General features: G+C 36.3%; 1 protein-coding gene across 2 annotated transcripts; it reads left to right on the forward strand.

Annotated features, from left to right (window-relative positions):
- Positions 1-3,391: 3,391 nt before the first annotated feature.
- Positions 3,392-23,371, forward strand: cpped1 (calcineurin-like phosphoesterase domain containing 1). 2 transcript variants are annotated; one of them, XM_056771857.1, is made up of 4 exons: positions 3,392-3,547; positions 7,415-7,633; positions 13,562-13,984; positions 21,105-23,371. In XM_056771857.1, the coding sequence occupies exons 2-4, from the start codon at positions 7,480-7,482 to the stop codon at positions 21,326-21,328; spliced, it is 801 nt and encodes a 266-aa protein (XP_056627835.1). In that variant the 5' UTR covers positions 3,392-3,547; positions 7,415-7,479; the 3' UTR covers positions 21,329-23,371. The 2 variants fall into 2 exon arrangements, with proteins under 2 accessions (XP_056627835.1, XP_056627834.1); XM_056771856.1 differs by lacking the exon at positions 3,392-3,547 and adding an exon at positions 3,645-3,823.
- Positions 23,372-24,904: the final 1,533 nt, after the last annotated feature.

The raw sequence follows: 24,904 nt of genomic DNA on the forward strand, positions 1-24,904 counted from the left end.
GTAGGAGCGCAGATGCAGAACTCCAGACCGCGACTGAGAAGGAGAGAGAGAGTGAAGAGGAGGAGACATGGAAGGGATTGGCTAATAACAGACTAGTAAAATAATCATAGTGAAAAGTTGCACTGTAACATCTCACTGTAGCTAACCTACATACAATTTGGTTTTACAACGACATAAGTCGATATGAGGCTCCTTGTGCAATTAGAAACAAAATATAGTCTGGAACTAAAAAAGCAGTTTAGTACTAGCTGCGCATAAAGATGGGAACTGTTAAAATGGTAAATTATTTTTTTGAAGTCCAGTATTTATTTGCGCAATGCATGGGGCTGTGGCCACCACTTTGAGAGTCTTTTCACCAGTTTAATTCTTTCAGTGGGACTATTAAAAGGGCCACTTAGTTAAAAATATCAATGAAGAGATATTTTTTTGCAATTGTATAACATGTAAAAACATGAAATTTCATTATATAACGTGTAAAAAAAGGGATTGTTGGTCAAATTCATTTAAAGCGTTAAAAATAACCACAGCAATGTAAAAGAAATTGATAGGCAACCTGATGCAGTAAGACTTTTTTGTTGACTCAAAGTAAATTATTTAATTCTTCATATAATGATACTTTGTTTAGCCAAATTAAATTTGTTTGTTTATGTAATGCTTATTTTTCTAATAAACATCTTATTGTCACACCAATTACTGTTGATCAGGCAATGCATATATTTCTGTTGTGTGGACGAAAATTGTTAAATTAACTTTTTCTACAATTTGTGTTGAGTGTTGTCATGCACTTACAACTCAGCATTAAACACACAAATCTCAACCATGGTAACAATGAAAAACTATCATTCATTAAAAGAACTCTAAATTCAACAGATAACAAACACTAACAACGATATTAAAGCATAAATTAAGCCAGCAAGAAAAATAAAACACTAATCTTTAAAAGAAAAACAAATAAGAAACACAGAATTGAACATGCTGCAATGCATCTTGGGAACTTTTGGGCAAGTTAGTTGGGCAAACTTTCTGAGGTATTTTGGCCAAAAACTTGAGAAAGTAATTCCAGTCAACTTAGAAACATGTTTAGGCTAATTTTGTTCAGTATATGCAAAACAGTCATTTAACTCCTTTAACTAAAAATGCTATGTTCAGGTTATTTATATATCTTTGTAGGGAGAACATTTTGTAAATTGGATTTTTTACAGTGTAGATTTGTTCAAATCACTGAGAACTCGTTAATCTTGACAGTGAATATGTTTTCTCTATTTTGAATTTGCAGCAAATAAATAAATAGCCTAAAAGAAAACTATTGTGCTCAGTTTTATATGCACCTGTTGGTACAGATCATTGTAAAACCAAGCTGTAGGTTATAGTGAGATGTTACTGCAACTTTTCACTATGATTCTTGTCTGTTCATAGACAATCCCTCCCATGTCTCCCCCTCTTCACTCTCTCTCTCTCTCTCTCTCTCTCTCTTTCTCAGACGGGCTCTAGAGTTCTGCCACTTGTCTATAGACAAATGCATTTTGTCGATAAGTTATACATTACTGTAGGGGAGACTGGAGGCAATAGTGAATAAATTGACATATTCCTTCATAACTCACAGATTACTTGAAATACACTAATCATCCTGTCATGCAAGTAAGAAATATAGGTGCACTAATTAATAAAACAACTGATATATTATTACTAATATGGAAATGACTATAATATTAAACTATATGCAAAACGTCAGAGTGTTACAATCGCCCTCTTGGTGGGGGCGATTGTAACAGTGTTTGGGGGCAATAGTAACTCTAAAGTATAAGTCAAATTTACCCAATGTATGTTAAATAAAAGCCTACCTCAAAGTTATCGCTTTACTGCTGTAGGATTTAGTACAGATTTTATTTCGTACATGATTCAAATGACAGAGAAAGTTCTGCCATGAAACTCTAGATGGCGCAGTCCTATAGTCTAACCTATCTGACGTCATAACTTTACGACACGGCGCAGCTGATTGATTCCTTCTATATCAGCAGCCAATGAGCCTGCTTCTCAACGCTTTAATCTTGCCTCGAGATTGTCGTTGCAGTGCAGCGCGTTTCAGAAACCCCCCTCCTTCCCCAGCTCCATCTGTTCTACAAGGTATTGTTGCACGGTGTACAGGTGCTACGGACGCATCGCGATGTGAAACCTTCAAAATTCCCGCGATGACTCACTATTTTAGAAACAGTAGTATCGTAGTTAATGTTGCATATGCGCATTAGTATTCATTTTAATACTTACATCTGCCTTTTTTTGGTGTTTATCCCCATAATGAATGTCTGTTTTGACTGTCTCGGACGTATTATTGATTCAAATGGGCGATTTGAACGAGTTGGTAAATGATTCAATAACTCAGTGGAAAATTGACACCCCCTAATGGCCGTTTTATTTCTGCACTTAAAGTAAGTCTAATATTTCCCTTTATAAAGACTGCTGTACGAATTAAATTTGTCCAACATTTGAATTAGTTTCTGCGTGAAAAATGATCTAGTGTACTTTAGTATTTACTATAGTAAACTACTAAAATAGATTCTAGGGTTTTTGAGTCTTATCATAGTAAATATTTAACTATACTACAGTATTTGCTACAATTTATCCAATTACTACAGTTAATACAACAACATATTCTAGTGCAAAGTATAATACAGTTCACTATAGTAAATACAAAATGTTTAATCTAAATCTGTGTTTTTTGTATAGATTTGAATTATATGGCACAGCATCGTGATACTACTTGGTATCGAGATACTTCCACTGGTATAGTATCGTAAGACATGTTTATGGTACCGTGACAACCCACTACAAGGTGATGATGTACACTATGGGGGTTATTCATATATGTTATATGTGCAGCAGCATTCCTTACATCCACACAGCTGCGTGGAGTGTATGTATCGGCAGTAGCAAATATCTGTCCGGGCCCCGGCGCAGCAACATAGCAGATCTGTTCCGTCAAGACCAAATACATCTATATGTAATTTACACTCTGAGCCCTCCCTATCGATTCATCGTTTCCAAGGCGTTGAGAATTGAGAGTCGATTCCGAAGGTTGAAATCGATTCCATTGAAGGAATCGACTCCTCTTTAGGGGCCTTCACGAGCACAAGCCCCGCCCCTTAGCTTATGCCATTGGTCAACTAAATCACATTAGTTTCTTGTCTAAAACAGCACAGACTCCAGAAAAAAAGTGATGGATGAAGTCTACAGCTGTGGAATGGCATAAATATTCTGCATCCTTAAAAGCAAAAGACTTGTTATGAATGCAGATATTGACTCAAATAGTATTTAGTAATAGTAATAGTAATTACTTTATCATTTTTATGTTCTTTTGAACACAAAAGAAGACATTTTGAGGAATGTAGGACAGCAAGCAGTTCGGGGGCACTTTTTAATACCATTGTTTTTTTCCTACTATGGTAGTCAATGGGTGTTGAGATCTGTTTTGTTATAAGCATTAATCCAAATATCTTTCTCTGTGTTCATCAGAACAAGGACATTTATACACATTTGGAATAACTCGAAGGTGAGTAAATGTTGACAGAATTTTTATTTTTGGGTGAATTATCCCTTTAAGACCGAGCAGTGACAGACATTACTAATACAATACCAAACGGCTCGATTTACCGCAACCAATGAGTCTGTCAGATTTAGCAGTGAACGCCTTCATTTCGTTACCAAGCACGAAAACAAAACAGCAGCGTTTACAACGAAATACTGAACTTTTTGTAAGATTCAATGGCAGGAAACGAAAGTATTTTTCTGAGAGCGAAGGATCGGACTTATAAAGGGCTGACAGAAGGTAACTTACTGTTAGCTGATGCTAGCTAACATCGATTGACATTCGACACAAGACATTAACTTACATGATGACAGTTTCATTTATGAAATCGTTTATAATCCTACACTTTTTGAAAGTTGGGCGGTTTTGGACATTCAAACAAGTTTTTGACAAGCTGTAGTACTAAAGCGGATTTAATGTCTTTTTCTGATCAGAGAATTTTAGGGAAGTTAGTTAATGTTATCAGGGTTTTTGTCAAGAATCAGATGACACAAAGTTTTACTTTTTTATAATCGTTTATTGTGTAGCATTTTATTTTTTTCTGGGAAGCTGTTTTGTCAGAAAAAACAGACAAGATGTGAAAGGTTGCAGTTAGACTTCTTTAAAGAAAACCATCAGCTTTGACAGTTAGTAACATTAGTAACTTTTTTGCTTAAAACCTTGCTGTGTGTTAGCCTACTTTGCTTGTCTGCTTTATACGTAAATCAAGTCTGGATTTTTATTCTTTGCTTTTCACTTACATTATTGACATTGGCAATTCTTTTTCTTTGTTTCTTTGTAAAACCTGAAGCAGCAACTGTTAGTTAGCAGATGCATCAGAGTTAATGATATTACGCCTAACCACAGTATGATTTTATCTTTACTTATTATTAGCAGTATTTGAAAGCTCCAGAAGTCAACAGAGATATCTCTCTGATTTATGTTTGCTGAAAGTGGCTTGTGCTAATATTTCATTGGAGGTTTTTAGTTTCTCTCAATTCATGATGTTGGAAATAGTTTCGAGTCTCCAGTGACTGCGCATGAAAGAATTAGACAACAATTGTGCAAGATTCCGGACAGCAGATGGCACATTGTAAATGCTTTTGAATTCAACCAGGTTTTGTGATTATCCGGAGATGTGTGTGGCATGGGTATCTTGTTTGATACATCTCTATAGAATGATTCTGCGGACTAAATTAAAAAGTAAATGCAAACTGCATTTGCAAATGCATTTTCTATTTGTTTGTGTCAAAATTGTGACCTAATTCAAACACAAATGCATTTACGCAAATGTACAATGTCTGCCAAATTGTACAGAAACCTGTCCATCAATGGCGGGGGTGGGCTTATTCAACGGAGCGTGTTTGTATCGGGAAGTGACGTCATTCACCGTTGACTGGAACTTAAGTAGATACAGTAGGAAAGTAATACACCTAAACACTTTGGGAGTGAAGTTAACGCATGCTGTTTTGTAAACTATTGCAACTGCACTCAAAATCGGCATTGAAAATGATGCAGTTTTCCTTTTTGGGGGAGAAAAACTTGCGCTGGAACTCTTGGCTTAGAGCGGCATCACTTAGCATGTGAAACTTCCGTGCAGGATGGATAATCATGACCTTGTGCAACATTTCTCTACACATTTTCATTTGTTTAACTCTGTCAACGCCATTGACGAGTTATATCGTCATTTAAAAACAACTGTTCCCCGCCAAAGACGAGTTATTACGGCAATCAGTGTTTGTGCTGTTTTACAGCAGGTGGCGCTATTACACACCTTCTGGGAAAATTACAGAATCCCAGAACCTAGAACGTATATGTTTTAGCAGTTTTTAATTATTGTTCTGAGTGTAATCTGGGCGGAATCTTTGACAAAAAACGTTAATTATCTCAGCTGTTTAATCAAAGTGATGCATTTTTGAAGAAACCTACCCACATCTAAGGAGTGAAAAAAAAGAACACATTAAGATAGAAGAATACGGTTTCTTTTGTTCAAAAGCTGAGACTCAGTTCCTTCATTTGACATATTGTTTGTCCATATATTCTTTACAGAAAATTTACTCTGAGCCATTAAATTTGGGTTTAAATGTTAAAAAACGCTGGCGCAGGCTGGCAACTTTTTTTTAAAAAGGCTGGCGGGGAATGAGTTAAGGTATTCGTTTTCACAGTACTTCGAAGTCAAAGCGAGGACATGACATTTATTGACAAAACTGTGACCGTATACTGCATCATGATTAATATGTGTCGTAAACCATAACAAAACATGTTCACTTTGTATGAATAAACAGCATCCTGCATCATCATTGTAGTTGATTATGCATATATCAAGTTAATAATAAATTACATAAGTACTTGAATTCTACATCTCTCTATTTGTGACTCATAACATAGTGAGACAAAGACAAACTTGTGCTCCAGTGTTTTAGTGAGTTTCTCACTAAAGTAGCTCTCATCTTCAAATTACTGGATGGAGATGTTTCTGTATTTAAACATTCATTTAATTTCCGAACAGCCTTTTCCACAACATGTGCAGTAAATGAGCCTGGTGATGAACCAACCTGAGAAATAAATGTAAATTATAATGAATCCATACTGCTTCAATATGACTTTTATTTGTAGCTCATTGAGATCACCAGACCACTGTTTGTGTTCATATGTTTTTCAAGCCCATTGAACGGCTTTAAATTATACTTGTTGAGTACCGCAATTGTGATTAATTGTTAAGATTTTCCCTATATGAAACTTGCCATCTGATCCTCGTTTGTTCCATTATTTTTATTTTGGCTTTTATCAGTAGCTAAATCCCCTTTAGCCACAAACGGTTACCCTGACGTTGTGACCTTGGTGTTGGACTAACTACCACCACTGCGACAGTGAATGGCGTCACTTCCCGATACAAACATCCCCCCCTGCCATTGATTGACAGGTTCTGTCAGAGGAAAATGCAAATGAAAAGGGATTGCGATTTAAATTGAGTTATGACAGGCTTACTACTTGACGCAAGAGGAAGTGAAATAGCATATGAGGAATTGCTATTTCAATTTAAATTTCACAGTGTCGTAACTTGTAAGAAAAAGGTAATTCAATTGCAAATAGACTTTGCTTTTCCTTTTGAAATTTGGCGGACATTGTGCGTTGGCGCAAAGTTTGCATTTGCGTTTGAAATTGTGTCACAATTTTTAAACGAACAAATAGAAATCCATTTGCATAATGCAGTTTGCAATTCCTTTTTAATTTAGTCAACAAAATCATTCCATACATCTCAGCCTGTTTATAGGGATTTGAGTTGAAAGATGAGGATGAAAATTCATTGTTTTGAATAAAATGAGACTACATTATACATAGTTTTTAGATGTCAACAAAATCTGTTCACAATAGCATATGTGTGTGGTAAGCAAAGAGACTTTATGATCCCATATTTCAAGAGAAAGTTGCTCAAAGAATCATGGGTGGAAACAGTTTCTAAACTGCAGACAATGACAGTGTATTTGTGCTTTAAACACTTTGAGGAGGTGTGAAAATTCATTTTATTTCTTCCACTGTGTTTCCTTATAAAACAAAAGCTGTGAAGGTTTCATAAACAGCTGAAGTTGCGTGTGATGATCGATTTCACAAGTTCCAGGTGTTTGGACTGTCTGTTTTTATAAGACAGTTAATTGTGAATGTCTTATGATTATTTAATTAGAATAAGCTTTATTACCAGGTTTGCTAGACAGTACACACATGAGCAATTTGTCTTAAATGATGCATCCCTTTGATTTCTCCACAAAAACCACCATCAATATTTTTATGTTTTTACATCTGGTAGAGATGCGATGCTTCAGTAAACTGAGCATTTGTTTTGGTTGCTCACAGATGAGCAGAAGGAGTGGAATGGCCCTTTTTATTTCATCAAGGTGGCGGATCCCCAGCTTGGCCTGATGAAGGCATGGAGGATAGGTGACTCTGATTCAGGAGGGGATGAGTGGGATGAGGAGGTGCAGCTCACAAAGCAGGCGGTCCAGGCCATTAACAAACTTAAACCTAGACCTCGCTTCGTTGTGCTGTGTGGAGACCTGGTCCACGCTATGCCTGGTAAGTTGCCTTTTTTTTACTTTTGACCATGACTTTGTTAACTATTTTGGTCACAATCTTTGTTTTTCTATTGAAACGCTCAAGATGCTGTTTGGAATACTTTCAAATGTGCTGAGCTTAAAGGGATGGTTGACCAAAAAATGATATTAATTTACTCGCCCTCAAGTTGTTCGAAATCTGTAATCTGCATTTCTTTGTCCTGATGAACAGAGAAAGCTATTTGGAAGAATGCTTGTTAAATTGCTTTATCATTTATTTTTTAAATTTTGTCTAACATATTTTGAAGAATGTAAAGCAACAGTTCTGGGGCACTTTTGACTACCATTGTAATTTTTCCTACTTTTAAAAACACAGCTATAGAGAATAACTCCACAAATAATAACAACGCTTAACATTGTAATCAATGTGTACTTTATTTCCTGCAAGCTTTTTGTTTTTCTATGCATTTGTTGTATTTTGAATAAAGCCCATAGTCCCTGGTATGCTGTAGTTAGCATTTTTGCCAAACAATTTTGTGTTATAGATATCTTAAAAGGGTTTTATCCATTTCGTACCTCATGTTTAGTTGCTTAATTAAACCTGAGGGAGCATTAAAAGCAAATATTGTACAAATATACTCTCCCAGACATCATTTTTGGCCAATGCTATTGACAAAGAAACGTTTATGTTACGAAGAAGAAGTAAAAAAATGGAGACTGTTTCATTTTCTACAACAAAGAATGAATTTATTAAGATAAAAGGTTCAATGTAGGCTCATATATTTTAAAATGATTGAAGAGGCAGGATTTGAAGAGAAAGTCCTTTTCTAGTGCTTTATTCTTCTGATGCCTCTAATCTCTGAGGGGGCTGTTATGAAATGGAGCTGTGGACCATCTGCCTGAGCCGTCCACCTGCGATCTCTACACTTATCTAATTGCCTCGGCTCAAACTGAAAAGCACATTGGGAAATGAAAAAACTCTGTCGAAAGGGATGCAGTTATCCTGCACATATGAATGTGGTGACAGGATGTCAATCGCAAAGGTGATGAGATGTTTAGAAGCGTAATTCCTCACCAACCGCTTGAAGTGTTGGATTGCTGAGTGTGAGAACACTTGAAGCTGTCAAAAGTATTTCTCAGCTGCACATGAATTTATAAAAAAAATATCTGAATGTTGACATTAACTCACCAGACTGATTTATCAGTTTATACACATTGGAATCTGGGGGAACTCTTAAGTGTCGTATTTACTTATAGCAATATTACACACCGTACCCATCATGCAGTTGATTTCCCCTCTCTGTTCTGTATGGTGTTTTCCTAAACTCTACCATTCCTAAACATTTCATCACCAAGCATTTGAACAGGGTTTCTCAAACCCATATGTGACCCATATATATTTTTTTTTATTTGGCAGCCGGAAAAATCAACTGTTGTACACTTACGTTTAATTTCTTTCATTGTGCAACATGACATGCACCTTAGTAAGAAACATTGGTAAAAACATAATTCGGATGGATTGTCTAATACCGCTATATTTTCCTCTTTGGTTGAGCTGAGCTCCAACGTCCCTCCCTGTACTGCCTGTCAGACGCTCATTCCCAACACATTTAAAAGCGGCTCCGGTCCTGGAGTTACCAGGTATTCATCCGAGTATAATTACACATTAAGAATCTCATCAATTAGCATTTATCCTTAGACTATAAATAAACATTTTCGCGGCCGCAGTACATTACGAAAGTAGCCCAAAAACCCGCAACGCGTGGCTCCATATTTTTTTCCCCAACTGCATTTTCAAAATAGCCCAATTGTGCCGAAAAAACGTGACCCTGGCAACACAGGCGCTAGGGATTAAGCGTAAATAATAGTCGTCTATTTGTCTCAAGGGACAGGAATTCGGAGGTCAGAGTTTACCAAACTTGAACTTTGCTACACAATGAAAAGTTAAATAGCACTTAGTTTGATATCTTATAATAGAATTAAAAATGTTAGTGTTATAGTATTTTTCAGGCCACTGTATACATAAAGAATATTGAGATGTATGCGTCTAATGTCCTCCTGGCCCCTGGCTGGGTCCTCATTAGGTGTCTCAATGGCTTGAGGGTTGTTGCTCATCCAGAACCCCTCAGTATTGACCCGAGGCTTTGGTAGTTTTGTTTTTCTCATTGCAGAAATGAGAGGATGGCAGGTATCCGTATTATTTCTCTGGCTTTAGTCTTGCTCCGGCTGGTGTGGATATCCTGCAGGATGAGCAGTGCACCCTTGGAGATACATTCGGACCATAACAACCAAAACACTACCTGACAAACATCAATAGTGCACCTGTAAGAGAAGTTTGGTATCTTGGGGGACATTGTGAACTTCTACAGACTCCTGAAAGAGAGGAGGCGTCGCTGTCTTCCAAATCAGTTTTTCTTTTGACTGGCTTGGACCCAAAGCATCATTTAAATCCCCTATGGTTTCATGTATGCTTACTGTACGTTTTTGATTGAGGGTCTCACCAAACTGTGAATATGAGATCCCGGATGCTGAAAAATGTCACTACATTGGTTATCCTAGCACTTTTATTGTCTACGGGGATTGAGGTTAGTGCAGCCTTCTGTCAGTCAACTGTCACTTCATTAAACACGTGCTGCGACCTCTTCATGCCTCATTGGCGGTCAAATCTGATTCTATTTTAGCCGTTCCACCTCGTAATGAACAGCGAGGGGGGACATCTAGAATGAACAAAGTTCCACACTGTAATTGAAGGGGTCGCTCCATGATATCGGCAAGGAATCCTTGTGAGCTTTCCGGTTCAAGGACTTCTCCTGCCTGGCAGCAGGAGAGATCATCGAGGGAGGTGATTAGATTTGGAGAGCGCTGAACCTGATGCAGTCCTGATGAGGACTGTAAAAAACGTTTGACTGGCCATGTTCTCCGCCGGGGGACGTCTGATAAGGTGAGACGGAGGTATTGTCTCCCTTCTTTATCCTCTTTTACAAACGTTAGGCTTTTAATTGCCGTTGAAAGCGGATGAAAGCAAAGTTCTCTAAGGAACAGCTACACATCTGTGGCTGACCAGAGGGAAATCAGCTTTGAAGGAGCTCCTGCTTCTCTGTATGTTTAGCTGATAGACATCTCTTTTGGGAGGGGTTTTTAATGGGTTTCTTAGGGATTTGGCACTGCTGGAAGAGAAGGAGACTTGTTGGGGTTGAGTGTTACGTAAATCAGCTGAATTCAAAACAAAGCTCTGTGTAAGATTTTGGGAAACTCTATTGATCTCAAAGAACGAGTAGTAATTGGCCTTTTCACACCGAGCGCACTGAGACAAAAAAAAACATCATATTTCTTAGTCATATACATATAAGTGCACTTTGTGTGAGGGATTTCATAGTTTTTTTGTGAAGGAACAGTTTATCCACAGTAAACATGACAATTGTGGCATTTTTTATTTTACCGTATATTGTACAAAATGGATTTCTAGAACAAAAATGTATGTTTTATGATACCTTAGGTCTTGGAAATACTGTACTCAGACAGTGCACATGATTTCTGAGGTATATTCAGAAGAACAGACTGAAATGGAACTCTTATTAATGGATTATTTGTTCCCCAGTGAGCTATTCATTTGTGAACCGCTGCGACCAGATCATTGGGTCAAAGGCTTGAAATTGAGAACTGGATCGGTGTGATAAGTAAACAAATGTTTTTTAGCTTGTTCTTTTCTTTTACCAGTCAAAACACTTTACAAATTCATTCATAAATTAGAGTTAACCAGTTTTCAAATTGAAATGATCATTTGACTGTAATATAACACACACATCTAAGACACATTTTTAATCAACTTTTTCTGTAGATAATAGTTTTGGAATAAATTGTTATTTTATGGATACTCTACCCAAAAAACAAAAATTCTGTCATCATTTACTCACCCTCAAGTTATCCCAAACCTGAAATAAGGTAGGCAGTGATGTCCCAGAAATGTCGGTTGCTAACATTTTTCCAAATATCTTTCATTGTGTTCAGCAGATTTATACAAGTTTTGAACAACTTGGGGGCAGTAATTCATGACATAATTTTTATTTTTTAGTGGACTATCCCTTTAAAAAAAAATCAGTTGGAAAAAGTAAAAATCTGATGAATTTAATAGACTTTAAAGTTGGCAATAATTTGAAAAGTAATCCAATTATGTTTACACAAATGGTCAACGGTTGTATTCAAGCGACATACGGTGTATTCAGTCTGTGTTTTTTTTATCGTTGTGTTTGTCCTGAGTTCTAACTTATGACCTTTGTTTTACTAATTCGTTGCTCTCCCAATTGAGCTCAAGGAAACACCTCAACTATCCAAAAAAGTTTTATACAGAATTTGTTAAGGAAGCATCCTTCTTACCACACGATTTTAATAATTTGATACAAGCAGCTGAAAAAGGCTTGTACCAAAATGTTTTTTAGACTAAAATGATGGTCCGATGGTATGATTTTCATTATCTCACATCAACATCATATCACAACACTGCAATCACTAATGCCAAATTTTCTTTCAGCGCCGCTGCTCATTGAGTTTCAAATCCACAGCATGCAATTAGAAAGAGGCCCTACTCTTCATATTAGAGGTAACCCAAGGCTGTTATTAATGAGCACCAATACTTAATACTTGACAGACTGCGTTTACTGGAGAGAAGTGTGCAAAGACGGGATGCTTTCACTACTCTGTATAAAAACATATAGTTTATCATTATTAATGTAATTTTATATTGTAAAAATATAATTGGCGCTATGTACTATTCCACATTCTTGGTTGGTCTTATTGTACATGATTTGTCAGTTCAAATTATTCCAAAGAAGAGAGCTGCTTGGCCTTTTAACTTTTTATAAAAAATGCTCCACCTCTATACTCAAAAAATATTTTTAACCCAGCTTTGGGTCAGAAACGTGACAAACCCACACTGTAAACCCGGATAAGTTGGCAATACTCAAACATCAAGCACATTTTTTTGAGTTTGAAAGGTCCTTGGTTTAAGTAAGCAGAACTTTCAATTTTTGATTACTGTTAAGGTAAAGTTCTTACCAAATCTTAGCAAGTGCGACTTAAATATTTAAATGATCTTTTTCTTGAAATTAAGTAGACAGAACTTAAATAACTAAACCAAAATTTTGGGATTTTTAAATGAACTAAATTTATGTTTTTCAGTTCTTTTAATTTACATATTTCTTAGTCTTAATATGCATTAATCAAACACTTCGATTTATACAACCCAAAATGAGCAAGAAGAGAATGATCTCCGAACTGGGAATAGCACATGTTCATGTTCAATGTAGCTTCACAGAGCCTAAGCACATGCACCACTCTTCTAAACAATGGTAACCACAAAACTGAAAAGTATGTCAAACTCTTCTAAATATCTAAAAGAAGTGAATATTAAACACTAACTAGTCTTTAACTGTACTAAAAACATGTAAATAAATGCAGTCTGACGCAAAGCATTCTGGGAATTGGAAATACTTCTTGAGCAATTGTGTTGAATTTACTTGTTTAAATTAAGTTAACTGAACAAGGAGTAAATCAATTTTTTTGAAGGCCGATGCTGTTTGGTCATCAACATTATTTTGTGTTCTGCACAAGAAAGAAATTCATACAGGTTTGTAATGACAAAAGGGTGAAAAAAATATTACAGAATATTCATTTTTGGGTGAATCATCCCTTGAAATTATTCCCTTTTTTGGACTATATGTTAAAAATAATATATGCCCACCATTTTTTTCTTGTAAATATTCTTGCTTTACTTAACAATATGGAAGCATATTGGTTTTCAAACACTGGTATATTTTGTTTTAAAGAATTGTTATGAAGAGTTAAGAGTTACGAATTGACTAACCCACAATCAATTCATCACTCCACTTTACATTTTAGGTCCCAGCCTAAATAAGTATTTTTCAAATAAGACAAATGTCTTTCCTTTTTCTAGGAAATTCATTCAGGGAAGACCAAGTTAAGGATCTCAAAGCAGCACTAAGAGGGATTGACCCTAACATTCCTCTCGTGTTTGTCAGCGGCAACCATGACCTTGGCAACGCACCTACTCCAGACACTGTGGAGCAGTTCTGCCGTGACTGGGGCGACGATTACTTCAGTTTTTGGGTGGGCGGGGTGTTGTGTTTGGTTCTGAACTCTCAGTTCTTCTTCGACCCATCAGGCTGCCCTGAGCTAATGGCGGCTCAGGAGGTCTGGCTTGAGAAGCAGCTACAGAGGGCTGCCCAGACCCCCTGCCAGCACGTGCTGGTCTTTCAGCACATTCCACTCTTCCTCCGTGCACCCGAGGAAGAGGACGACTACTTCAACCTGCATAGAGGGATCAGAGAGCGCCTGATCCGGAGGTTCAAACAAGCAGGTGAGAACAAAGAACTCCAGCTTTGCACATCAAACAAGAGGAGCTGTGAGTCTCCATACCTCATACAGTAGCATGAATTATTGAAGAGTGCCCTTTCTCTAAAGCCCACATACTCTTTTTTTTTTTTCTTCTGCAGGACTGTAGTATGCAAATCACGGTTGAGATAAAGTTTCATGTTTTATTCAGGCTGTTGTGCAAATAAGTTGATTTATGTAAAACTGCACCAGTCAAGTGATTCATTATTGAAGTGGACAGCAAGTTTGGCTGTGCCATCAGTGACGACAACAATATATACTCTATATCAGTCATCCCCAATAGGCAGTCCCGGTCCGGATCTGGACCTTTGCTTCGTTCCATCCGGATCGTGAGACAGCCTAATAAACCATTTAAAACTTTTAACTATTTTCTTTGTTTAAATTGAGCCGCCCGTCTTCACAACGGAGAATCAGATCACGCGCTCACAGGAACATTTATGTAATGGGTATGTTGCCACTATATCCTCTAATCTCTTTCTTAGTGCCAAACGCGCTTCATTTGTGACCCTGTGCTAAAGTTTCATAATTTAATTGATTATTAGACAACAAGCATCAAAGATTAATTTCAAGCATTAATTTCAAAAAGATATTATTCAGTCAATCTTGAAGATATTGTTATATTTTTACAGAACATTCTGTAGGATGATTTTATGAAGGACATTTGCTGGGTTTTCACAAGCAGGTTCACTTTTTGTAATGAACAATGTTTTAATTGAGAAATAATTTAAAGTTAGAAGTAGTTCTGGTATGAAAGTAAGTGAAAAGGTAAAAATGGCATTGAAAAGCTAATTTAGTTTAACTTTATTTTCAGTTTATGATTTTAATTGTTATTTAACATTTTAATTGTTACATTACATTTGCTGTTTGCATGTAGTCAGTTTTTTTTTTTATTTACAACATAACATAAAGGGCCTGATAAAAGATCATATCTTTTTTACAGTATATCCAGCTGGGCTAATTTTATAAAATATTTATTTATTTTTAAAAAACATATCCGGACATAAGAAAATATAGAGACCAGACCTCTGGGAACTTTAATTGAATGCCCCATCTCTATACAAGGGGTTTGGTTCCAAAATGTAATAACTTTTTCAAAAATCGTATTTCTTATTGTGCACACCAATTAATATCAATCAAACTGCAATTGGTTTTGTTTTGATATAAGCCATAATAACAAAAAACACAATAAAAACGTGATAACATACTAAGAAAACGAAGTCATCTCATTTTGGAACCGAATTCTTTATGTGTTTTTTTACATTTATGCATTTGGCAGACGCTTTTATCCAAAGCGACGTACATTGCATGATACTATACAATTGAATTTGAGTATGTGCAATCCCCTGGGATCGTACCATGACCTTGGCATTGCTAGCACCATATATCCAATATATATATACACAGTATATTTACCTTTAGTTGGTGAAACCCAGCAAACATTTGGTAAAAATGAAACATTGATATCTTCAATATTGAATAAGCAAAGCCCTGGTTCGACCGGCCATCTCATTTATTTCCAATCTCATTCATTTCAATGGAAGCTTGGCTACTTCCGGCGACACGAACGACACTGACCATTAAGGAAGTTTCCGTGTCTAGCAAGGACAAAAAAGTTTAGAATTGTTCAACTTTATGCAAATAATGAGCGACATTAGAGTGCGACTACCAATACACCTTTTTCAGGCTGCTAGCCGTATTGATTTCAAAACGAGACTGAGAAGGATCAAAATACCGAGTGCTGCATTATTCTGTATTGATTTGTACCGGGATCCCTGTAGTTCCGCCCTCAAAACACAAAAAATACACAATTTCACTAATTTCCACAGCACAGAGAAGTAATGAAAACATGGGTTCAATAAATTAGAAGGGTCCTAGCACCTAATTTTGAGATAATAGTAGAATATTTTGTTTATAAAACTTGTACAACTGAATACCAAAAACATATTAAGAATGTGAGTGAAATTAGCACTGATTTTGTAGGAAACATTGCCTATACCTTAATACAGTAGATGTTCCCCCTGAAACTTGCTGTGGTCCAGAATGCTTTAAGCGTAAATGCTAAATGGCACTCTTATGGTCACCGAGTGGAATAATGCCTTTGTCTTGCCTGAGGCTCTTTAATTATTCTGTCAGTGCCCCCAAAGTGCTTGTGCGGGATGTATAGTTAAAGTTGTTCTTACACATTTTTACATGTTCCAGATTTTATTATGAGTCTGGACTACATGACAGCCATGTTCTGGTTAATTATTGATTGTAGAACCCAGTGTGGGTTTGGATCAGAGCGAATGTTATTTTATTTAAGAACCGTGTGGACGACAGTACAGTACAGTACTCGCTGTGTACATTATTCAACACTCAATACCATTTTCATGTTGTTTTCTAATGGGAATTAATATATTCACTATTACCAGGTATTTTTTATCTGAAAAAATGTAATCTGTACTGTAAATCTGTATAATTCTTAAAGCTAAACAAATGATTTTCATCTTGGGAAACCGGTTGGTTCGTTCTCTGTTTATTTTTACATGGAGTTAATACTGGCTCAGGAAACCTGCACTTAAGTTATGACTCATGAAATGAGCTGCTGTGTTTGTTTTTAAAAGGAAATCAACAGGGTTAGAGGTTATGTTAACTAACACAAGGGTCAGTGTTTATTTACTGTTACAAGAGGACATTATAGTGCATTTATCATTTGAAACGGAAGAAAGAACATAAAGATTTGGTCTTTGTAGTCCTTCTGGAAAATGTGTTTAATATGCGTTTTCTGCTTTCATCTCTTATTGTTTTAAACATGATGTGCAACAGAGGTGGGCTTGATCTGATCCTCCAGGCAAAAACACAGCTTTCACTATTTGCACATTTTGAATTTCTCAATTATAAAAGGACAAAGAATGCAAAATTAGCTTAGAAAAAACCAAGCCTCTCTTAGAGGCCCAGGGCAATATACAGCAGGGGGGCAAAGAAATCTTGACCGTAGCTTCTAAATTCAATATAATTCGGAAAATTATATTTATTTGAGCTTTTTTTTTAAAAGGCAGTGAGCCCAAGAAGATCTGTTCTGGGAAAAAAATCTGATCACTTCACATGCAGTCAGGTCATCTTCAGGCTCTCTAAGGGGTCTCCATCTTTAAATGTCATTAGCACCGTATCATCAGGGGTCAGGGTTGAAAACTTTAACTGACCTTGTTTCCTGAAAAAACTACTCGCACAGACCTGGAAAATAACCATAGGATGATTATATTATAGTCCAGTGCACGTGGATTCAGTAGATTTTCTCAAAAGCTTTGCATTTACAAAGCTTCACACTCTATTTCATTAGCTAGCAGTAAGTAATATAGTGACTGTAGGTTTAGAAAATCATATACTGTGTACGCTTTTTTCTCACATAAAGAAACAATTTGGTTTTTATTTCATCTTCCCGTCCATTCTAATAGCATCCGAAGATTGAGCAAGTATTGAATTGAACTGTAAAGATTCAATTCAAAAAGTTTCTGTAAAAGTTTCTGTAAAAGTTTCTCTACACTCTGAAAACATGCTTGATTAAATCTTATCGATAAATCTGCATCTGTGCTCCTAACAAAAACATCGAATGGACAAATAAAACATCAAAACTTTAATCTTATCATCCCTAACCCCCATTGCATTTGTTTATAATGTAAACCCATTTCATTTTAATTTGTCATTTAACACTTCTCACATTGCCGGTGGTGCGATCGTGTTAATTGGCAGCGATAAGCTCAGTGTTTCCTCCACGATTTCTGCTGGCTTACGGCTCTCATTCAATGCAAGCCGGTGGAATTTATGCAGGCTTTGGTTAATCACAGGAACGCTTGTCATTAGAGAATTGTAGGTAAACTGGGAAACATGTTGTTTTCGACAGAGAATGAAAAATAGACTGTTGTAGGCCGTTTACAGAGAGATACAGCGTGATGGATTGTTGTCAGGAAAGGGTCATCTGTTATTTTTGTTTATCTCAAGGTCTTGAATCATAAGAAAGAGTGTTTCAGGTCGTTGGGAAAGATTACAAATGGAAACAATGGATGGTGGAAAATTACAGGGTCAGATTACATTTGAGTATTTTATATTATTGATGGGTTGGTTTGTGAAGATTGCATATAGTGAAATTTAATTTGTAATGTTGTTGGCTTGTAGTGTTCGCAAATGCGGAACAAACAGACTACATAAGATTGGTTTCCAGTTCTTAATTTGTTTTTGTCATAGCTTTGCACGGAAGAAAACACTCAATAAGAAGTAAATTATCAAATATCCAGGAAGAGAATCACACGGAACATTTTTGCAATAACTATTAAAAAAAAGGTTTAACTTAAGTTTCAATTTTTTTTCTCACATAAGAAGGTTCCACTGTGTACAGAAATCATTGATATTGACACCACTTTATTATGCCGGTCGCCTTTTATGCATATTTAGATTAAATCATAATTGCATTCCAAACAGTTTTCTGTCCCTCATTTGTAGAGCTGTTACAGGATCCACCATGATAAATGGCCGTGATATATGACCAGCATAAGCAATGTTCTCGTTGCACAAAATCATTTTGTACTTCTTTCTATCATGCAAATTAGCCTTGGCAGACTTGGGTGAGAAGTTTTTCTCTGGCCTAATGACAGCTGACATAACTGGGCAGAAACACACAAACTAAACCGTTAATGCAGTCTAAGTTGTTTAAATAGACGAGAGCTAGGATTTACATATCATCCAAATCGAGGCTCTCACGTTTAGTGCATCTCGGGAGAGATGAATCCGGAATGCCGCCGTGTTTCCTTATTGGACCAGAACTCGCTTATTTTATGTGAATATTTATTTTTAGTGCCGCTATCGGCCTCTCACATTCTCAGCAAACGTTCACCTCTCTGAGCCAAAGAGCATGTTGATCTCTAGATACTACTGTTCTAAGTTATTAGCTCATTAATGAACAGATAAATGGGATTTTCTGATATCTATCTAGAAGATGTGAAATAAAAGTCAATGGGATGGAAATGAGTCACTGCAACAGTTGACAAAATATATACAAACATGCACTTAAAAAAAACAAAAAGAAATTAAACGATTTTCACTTATAATGATATTTCACAGAATTTTAATTTATTTACATTTACAGAATTTTTACAGGTTTTTCATGTAGTTTTTTATATGGTCAAAAAATAACAATTGCAGAAAAAGATTGCAAACTTACATAAAAAATAGGGAAAACATCTCAATTTAAAAATGTGTAATTTTAAAAACTCTTTTTTTATTTCTGGCACCCCAGCTGACTTTTTGTTAGTTTATTTTTGAAAATACAGTCAATACAGTTAAATTACAGAAAAACACCACGGGATAACAGAAATGAAGTTGTAATTTTACAGGAAACAAACGGTTTATTTCTGGTGTCCCAGCATTTTTTACAGGAGTTCTTTTCAGTGTATATATATAACCATATATATAAAGAAATGTACAGGAATACACATATTTAAAAATGTATTGCATTATATGCCAATTATGTAGAAATATTAAAATATACATTTTATTTATTTTTATTATTTCGCCTATTTGAATATTTATGGCCAAAACGTGGCTTTATAGATGGGTTCAAGGACAAGACAAAAGAATAGTTTGAAAAATGTCGGTAACCAAACAACACTGGTCCCTATTGACTTCCATTGTATGGACACAAAGACAAATCTTTTTCATTTTTTCGCAGAAACAAAGAGTCATTTACATACACAATTGTAATCTGTTGATATGCTGGTGTGAATGTTTTCTCCAATCCCAGAATCCCCATTGGTAACACATTCTTGGATCATCTTCAGATTGACATCTTAATAACACAGCACCACAGAGCGCTGAGTGGTCAGACAGACTGTACAGCAAATCTTGACAATTAAATCCACCAGGCACTGTTTGTTGTTAAAATATCACATCTTATTAATCAGCCTGAATTACAGGACGGGTGGGAGTATATAGAGTCACTGATACAGAGACGCTATTGCAGAACGTTGAGGTTTTTAGGGCAGACAAAACATAAAATCAAAACAGAGAAATAAACAAGTTAAATCTTAGTCATCACAATAATGGAAAGAGTCCTGGACCATATGTCAATGTCTTCTATCCTACAGTTTTCAGTATATGCTGTTACAGTAATTAACTGTATTGCATGTCTAATTATTCTGTTCTGTGGTGCGGTAGAGAGGATGCCCTCTGAGGAAAAGCTTTGATTTTCCATCCCACACCTCAGTTTCACGTCTGAGATCTCCAGATAATTGGACTCTGTTTTTTTGGGTCTGTAGTGTTTCTGTTGCTTATATCCATGCAGTGGATTAGATTTTCCCATTCAACACATTTACATGAAATTACGATTCACCCTAATGATTTGTTTCCATTAATAGTTTCCGTTGTATTAAGGTCGCTGTAATTTGTGTTCATTAGCATCATTCTTGACTTTTGTCCAATAGACCACCAGAATGAAAACGTAAATTGAATGCATTTGAAACAACCCCCTGAAATACAGATCAACACACAAGCAGCAAACTATTATTCTACTCACTTCTTCGTGCTATGGTTTGCCATCTACCATCATCATTGGGGTTTTTGGCACCTTTGCTCTGTCCGCATGAAAATTTTATATGAAATCCTGTTTCAGATGCATCCATTACCCCAGTACGGGGCCACCTCCTATGGTAGAATTCCACATCAGAAGCTAAACCTTGCATGAACTGTTAAGAAGAATCACCCCCAACCTCATTTCTTAAAAAATGAGCTCATCTGTCACTAGTATTTTGAGTCTTGTTTGATGGACTATGGTGATTTTGTTTTAAATTCCTGATGGGTAGAGTCTTAAACGTTGCTGCAGGGGAGTGATGAAAAGCTATGGTTATGCAAATTGCATGAAAACTGAATCTGAAGTGACTCCCATTTGGTCAGTGTGAACTTGAAGTCGCTTCCTATTCAAGTGTAGATTTTTATTTATTTTATCGGCTTTCTACTACTTTTATCCAAAATCATACAGCATGCATGTTTTAGATTGTTATGTCATTTTCTAAGTAATATTAGTGACATCAGTTTCTTTGTTTTTTACTCTGTTTTAGGAGTGAAAGCCGTGTTCTCCGGTCACTACCACAGAAATGCCGGGGGATTCCATGACGGGCTGGATATGGTGGTGAGCTCAGCGATTGGCTGTCAGTTGGGAGATGACACGCATGGCGTGAGGGTGGTGGTAGTTACTGAAGATGAGGTCACCCATCTCTACCATAGCCTGGACCAATTGACAGAAAAAGGAATAGATGAAGACCTTAAGAAACTGCTGGCCTGAATGCTCCACAAATAGTCTATTATTGTGCAGAAACAGTGATTATAAAAATTGTTTGCATTTTTTTTATTTATGACTGCCCCGAAGAAAGCTATCTAACAGAACAGTCTTTACATATACTCTACAAAATAAATAACAAGAATTATGCAAATTAGTGTACATATCCTTGTTTCTGAATATTGTCTGTTCCCTTATGAATTATTGAATGCTTGCAGCCATTTGTGATGTATTGTCTTGAGTGTTAAATCTGCATAGTCTTCTGACAAACAGCCGTTAGGTCTCTTAGTTGTTGGGTTCTCTTAAAAGCACCACGGTGGGTTTCTAGTTCTCACCAGAGAGATGATAGTGAGGATTACAAAAAAGACCCGTCAGCACTATTCAGATTATCAAAATCAAGTGAAGGACCAGATCTGTAGAGACCAAGATAAGATCAAGAAGGATTTCGGAGCCAACTACTTTCAGCTTACATTGAAATAAAGTAGTGGATCGACAGCGACTGCTGCAGAGGAAAGTGAAAGTATCCCAGGACCCCAGTGTCCTTCAGGTACTGTGGTGAGAACTCAAACATGCAGTGCATTCAGAGTAAGCACAGAACTTGTGACCTAGAGACTTTTTCTCATGAGGAATTGGCTGAATTTTTTGAAAATAAACAGACTCTGAGTCAGACACATCACGAATGGATGGAAGAAATCATTCATGCTTGAGGTGACAACACATGATGTTCATAACCATCTAAACTTCAACAAAATAGGTATCTTGGTATATGTCTGTTATGTGAAATAGCTTCCAATAGGCAATTTTGATTTTATGATCTTCCTCATTTTTGAAAATGGTATGTACAGTGATCGGAAAAGTACGTCTTAAAGCAATAGTGTATGATTCTGTCGTTGTTTTAACCCTCATGTCAGTCCAAACCTGTTCCACAAAGATAGTTTTTTGAAGAATGTTTACGTTAAGCCTTTTTCTTTGCAATGAACGCGGTTTTGTGTTCCACAGAAATGTTCCAACCTGATATTGTGGAAATTTACATGTATTTTACGAGGTGGCTAATACGTAGGATATCGTACTTTCCATTGACTTTGTACGTAATTAACTTGCACAAACCGTTTAATTCACGTTTAATATGAACACATAATAAGATCTTATGAATTTATATGAATTAGCCACCTCGTAAAAAACGTTCAAATTTCTGTGAGATTGTGTAGAACATTTTCAAAATTCTGTGAATAATGTACGGATTTAAAAAAATAATTTGTAATTTAATTTTAGAGCCATTGTGTCTAAATGCAAAGCATTTATGGGGTGTGTTCTTACAGAACTAAAATGAGTCTCGCCTTCTGAATACATTAGCAAGCATTAAAAACATGAGCCAGTGAAACTTTTGAACTTTGATACGTAGATCATGTCTCTCTACACTTTAATCATGCAAATGCGTCTGAGAATTTCTTATACACTAAAGTTAAGTCAGCTCATCATACTAATGGAGAGAGGCAATGCTGTGGTACAATAGTAGTTTAATAGCGCTGAACATCGTAGATGACAGTTTGATGAGTTCACTCCTTTCTCCTCTGCTCATTACTCTCTTCCAAGTCTTGAGAGGAGGAAAGAGGCGATCGCCATGGTAACCGTTGAAAGACGGGGCTATGGTGAACAGGACAGCGAGTCACTTGCTCTGTGGGTGGATCACCACAAACATAATTGCTGACCTCACCTCACACGAGTGACTTCCAGAAGCATCTAGAGACATATTCAAAAGACCAAACTCTTCCATCTGTGACCTTGTACTTCCTCATTTTTGTGCAAGTGTACTTGATGTGTAAAATGACACTGTTTCAGATACTCGATTTTTTTTCACGTATTGATGTATAAAGATGATCCTATTCTGTACATTATTGTATTTTTACCCTGTAATTACACAAAATTGATTATAAATTAGATATTTTAGTTTTGTGCTTAGTCATTCTTCTTTCCAAACAAATCATGTGAATATTTGTACAGATACAAATCAGTTACATCCTCTAACCTTAATAAACAATGATGTCTGTACCTACTGCTTGCCAACTCACGGCAAATATCTTGCTCAGTGATGCTAGACCGAAGTTATGTCATGTAACCTTATTTTCCCTCCTGTTCCTTGCTGAAGCATCATTGTATTTTGAAAGCCTGGTCCTGTGCTCTTTGTTGTAATGCTCAGGCCCAAGGGCAAGTAATCAGTATGTCACTCTAAGACAACATTCAGTACTGAAGGATGTACAGCATAATATGATTTGTCCGGGTCAGTAACCACACTATAGTAATGGCTTCATGACAATTGCAATCCAGTTAGTTTGTCGTACGTATGAGCAGATCACGGTCAACTCAATGAAACGTGACGTGTTTCTTAACACTCTTAATGGATTAATGTGGCGATTTTAGTGGCATCTAGCGGTGACATTGGGAATTGCAACCAACGGTTCACTCCATTCCCCCCTTCAAAGCACTACAAAGCACTCCCAGGACAAAGATATCGCGCTTTCGTTTCTTTGCCGAAGGAGATAACGTATATATGAAACAAAGTTTGTCGTTTAGGGCTACAATAGAAACAACATGGTGAATTTCATTTAAGGATACATAATAAGATATTATACTGCATATCTTGTAGATAGATAATAGCTCATTCTAAAATGATAAAAACATTACGCTTCATTATGTACGTCTTTATATATCTCTGAAGACATAGTTTTGTATATTTGATTGCATTTCTGTCAATAGATCCTCCAAGAAATTACACACTGAACCTTTAAAAAATGTGCTACAAAAGGTTCTTTACAGTGATGCCATAGAAATTGGAATATATACGTATATATTGGAATTATTACCATTGGATAGTTTGTAGAGCTTAAAGGGGGTTTTCTTGCCCTCCCCATTGGCTTCTCGCATGGACAGGCAGTTTGGCATGTAGATGAATTCATACTTGGAACAGGACGACGTTTGACATTTACCAGGTTGGCTTTTTTTCACACAGCAGAATGAACTCCTACACTGAGTAAATCACAGGGCATTAACAGCCTGACATATCAACCACCAATAATAACCACCTGCCACACAGCCCAAACTGAATTAGAGTAAAAAATGATATAGTGCATCATAAGGGGAAATGTGATACCTAGATCTCATTACCACTCATCCATAATGACTCTTAAGATGGTGCTGATGTTCCTGGATGTACACAATTGCGAATTGATACAGATATAATTGATGAGTTAAAGAGCCTTTTCTTAGCCAATCAGCTGAACTAAAAATGCCATGTGACTAATTAGACTAATTAAGAACATGCAGAGTTCAGAACCATTCACTAGCGACCGTCCTGAGCTGTTATGTTAGGTCCATTTAATGCCTGTAAGTGTGTGACACTACAAAACATCAACTGTATAATATAAAGAAATATTTAAAATGTAATAAATACCTACAAATAGTAAAATAATACCTGCAAAAATTATTACTGCATTAAGGACCGTGATTTCAATGTTTTTACAACCTCTACCAGTAGCAACTAACCAGAGATGTATTTCATTGTAGTTTTATTTTGAATTGGCTTTT

This window comes from Triplophysa dalaica, chromosome 17 (genome assembly GCF_015846415.1).
Source record: "Triplophysa dalaica isolate WHDGS20190420 chromosome 17, ASM1584641v1, whole genome shotgun sequence".
Lineage (NCBI taxonomy): Eukaryota > Metazoa > Chordata > Actinopteri > Cypriniformes > Nemacheilidae > Triplophysa > Triplophysa dalaica.

Bases quoted from the DNA above. Each gene is read 5' to 3' on its own strand.
- cpped1 (XM_056771856.1), top strand. From the start codon at position 3,760: ATGGCAGGAAACGAAAGTATTTTTCTGAGAGCGAAGGATCGGACTTAT. The intron at 3,824-7,414 runs GTAACTTACTGT...GGTTGCTCACAG, and splicing joins TTATAAAGGGCTGACAGAAG to ATGAGCAGAAGGAGTGGAAT. The intron at 7,634-13,561 runs GTAAGTTGCCTT...TCCTTTTTCTAG, and splicing joins CCTGGTCCACGCTATGCCTG to GAAATTCATTCAGGGAAGAC.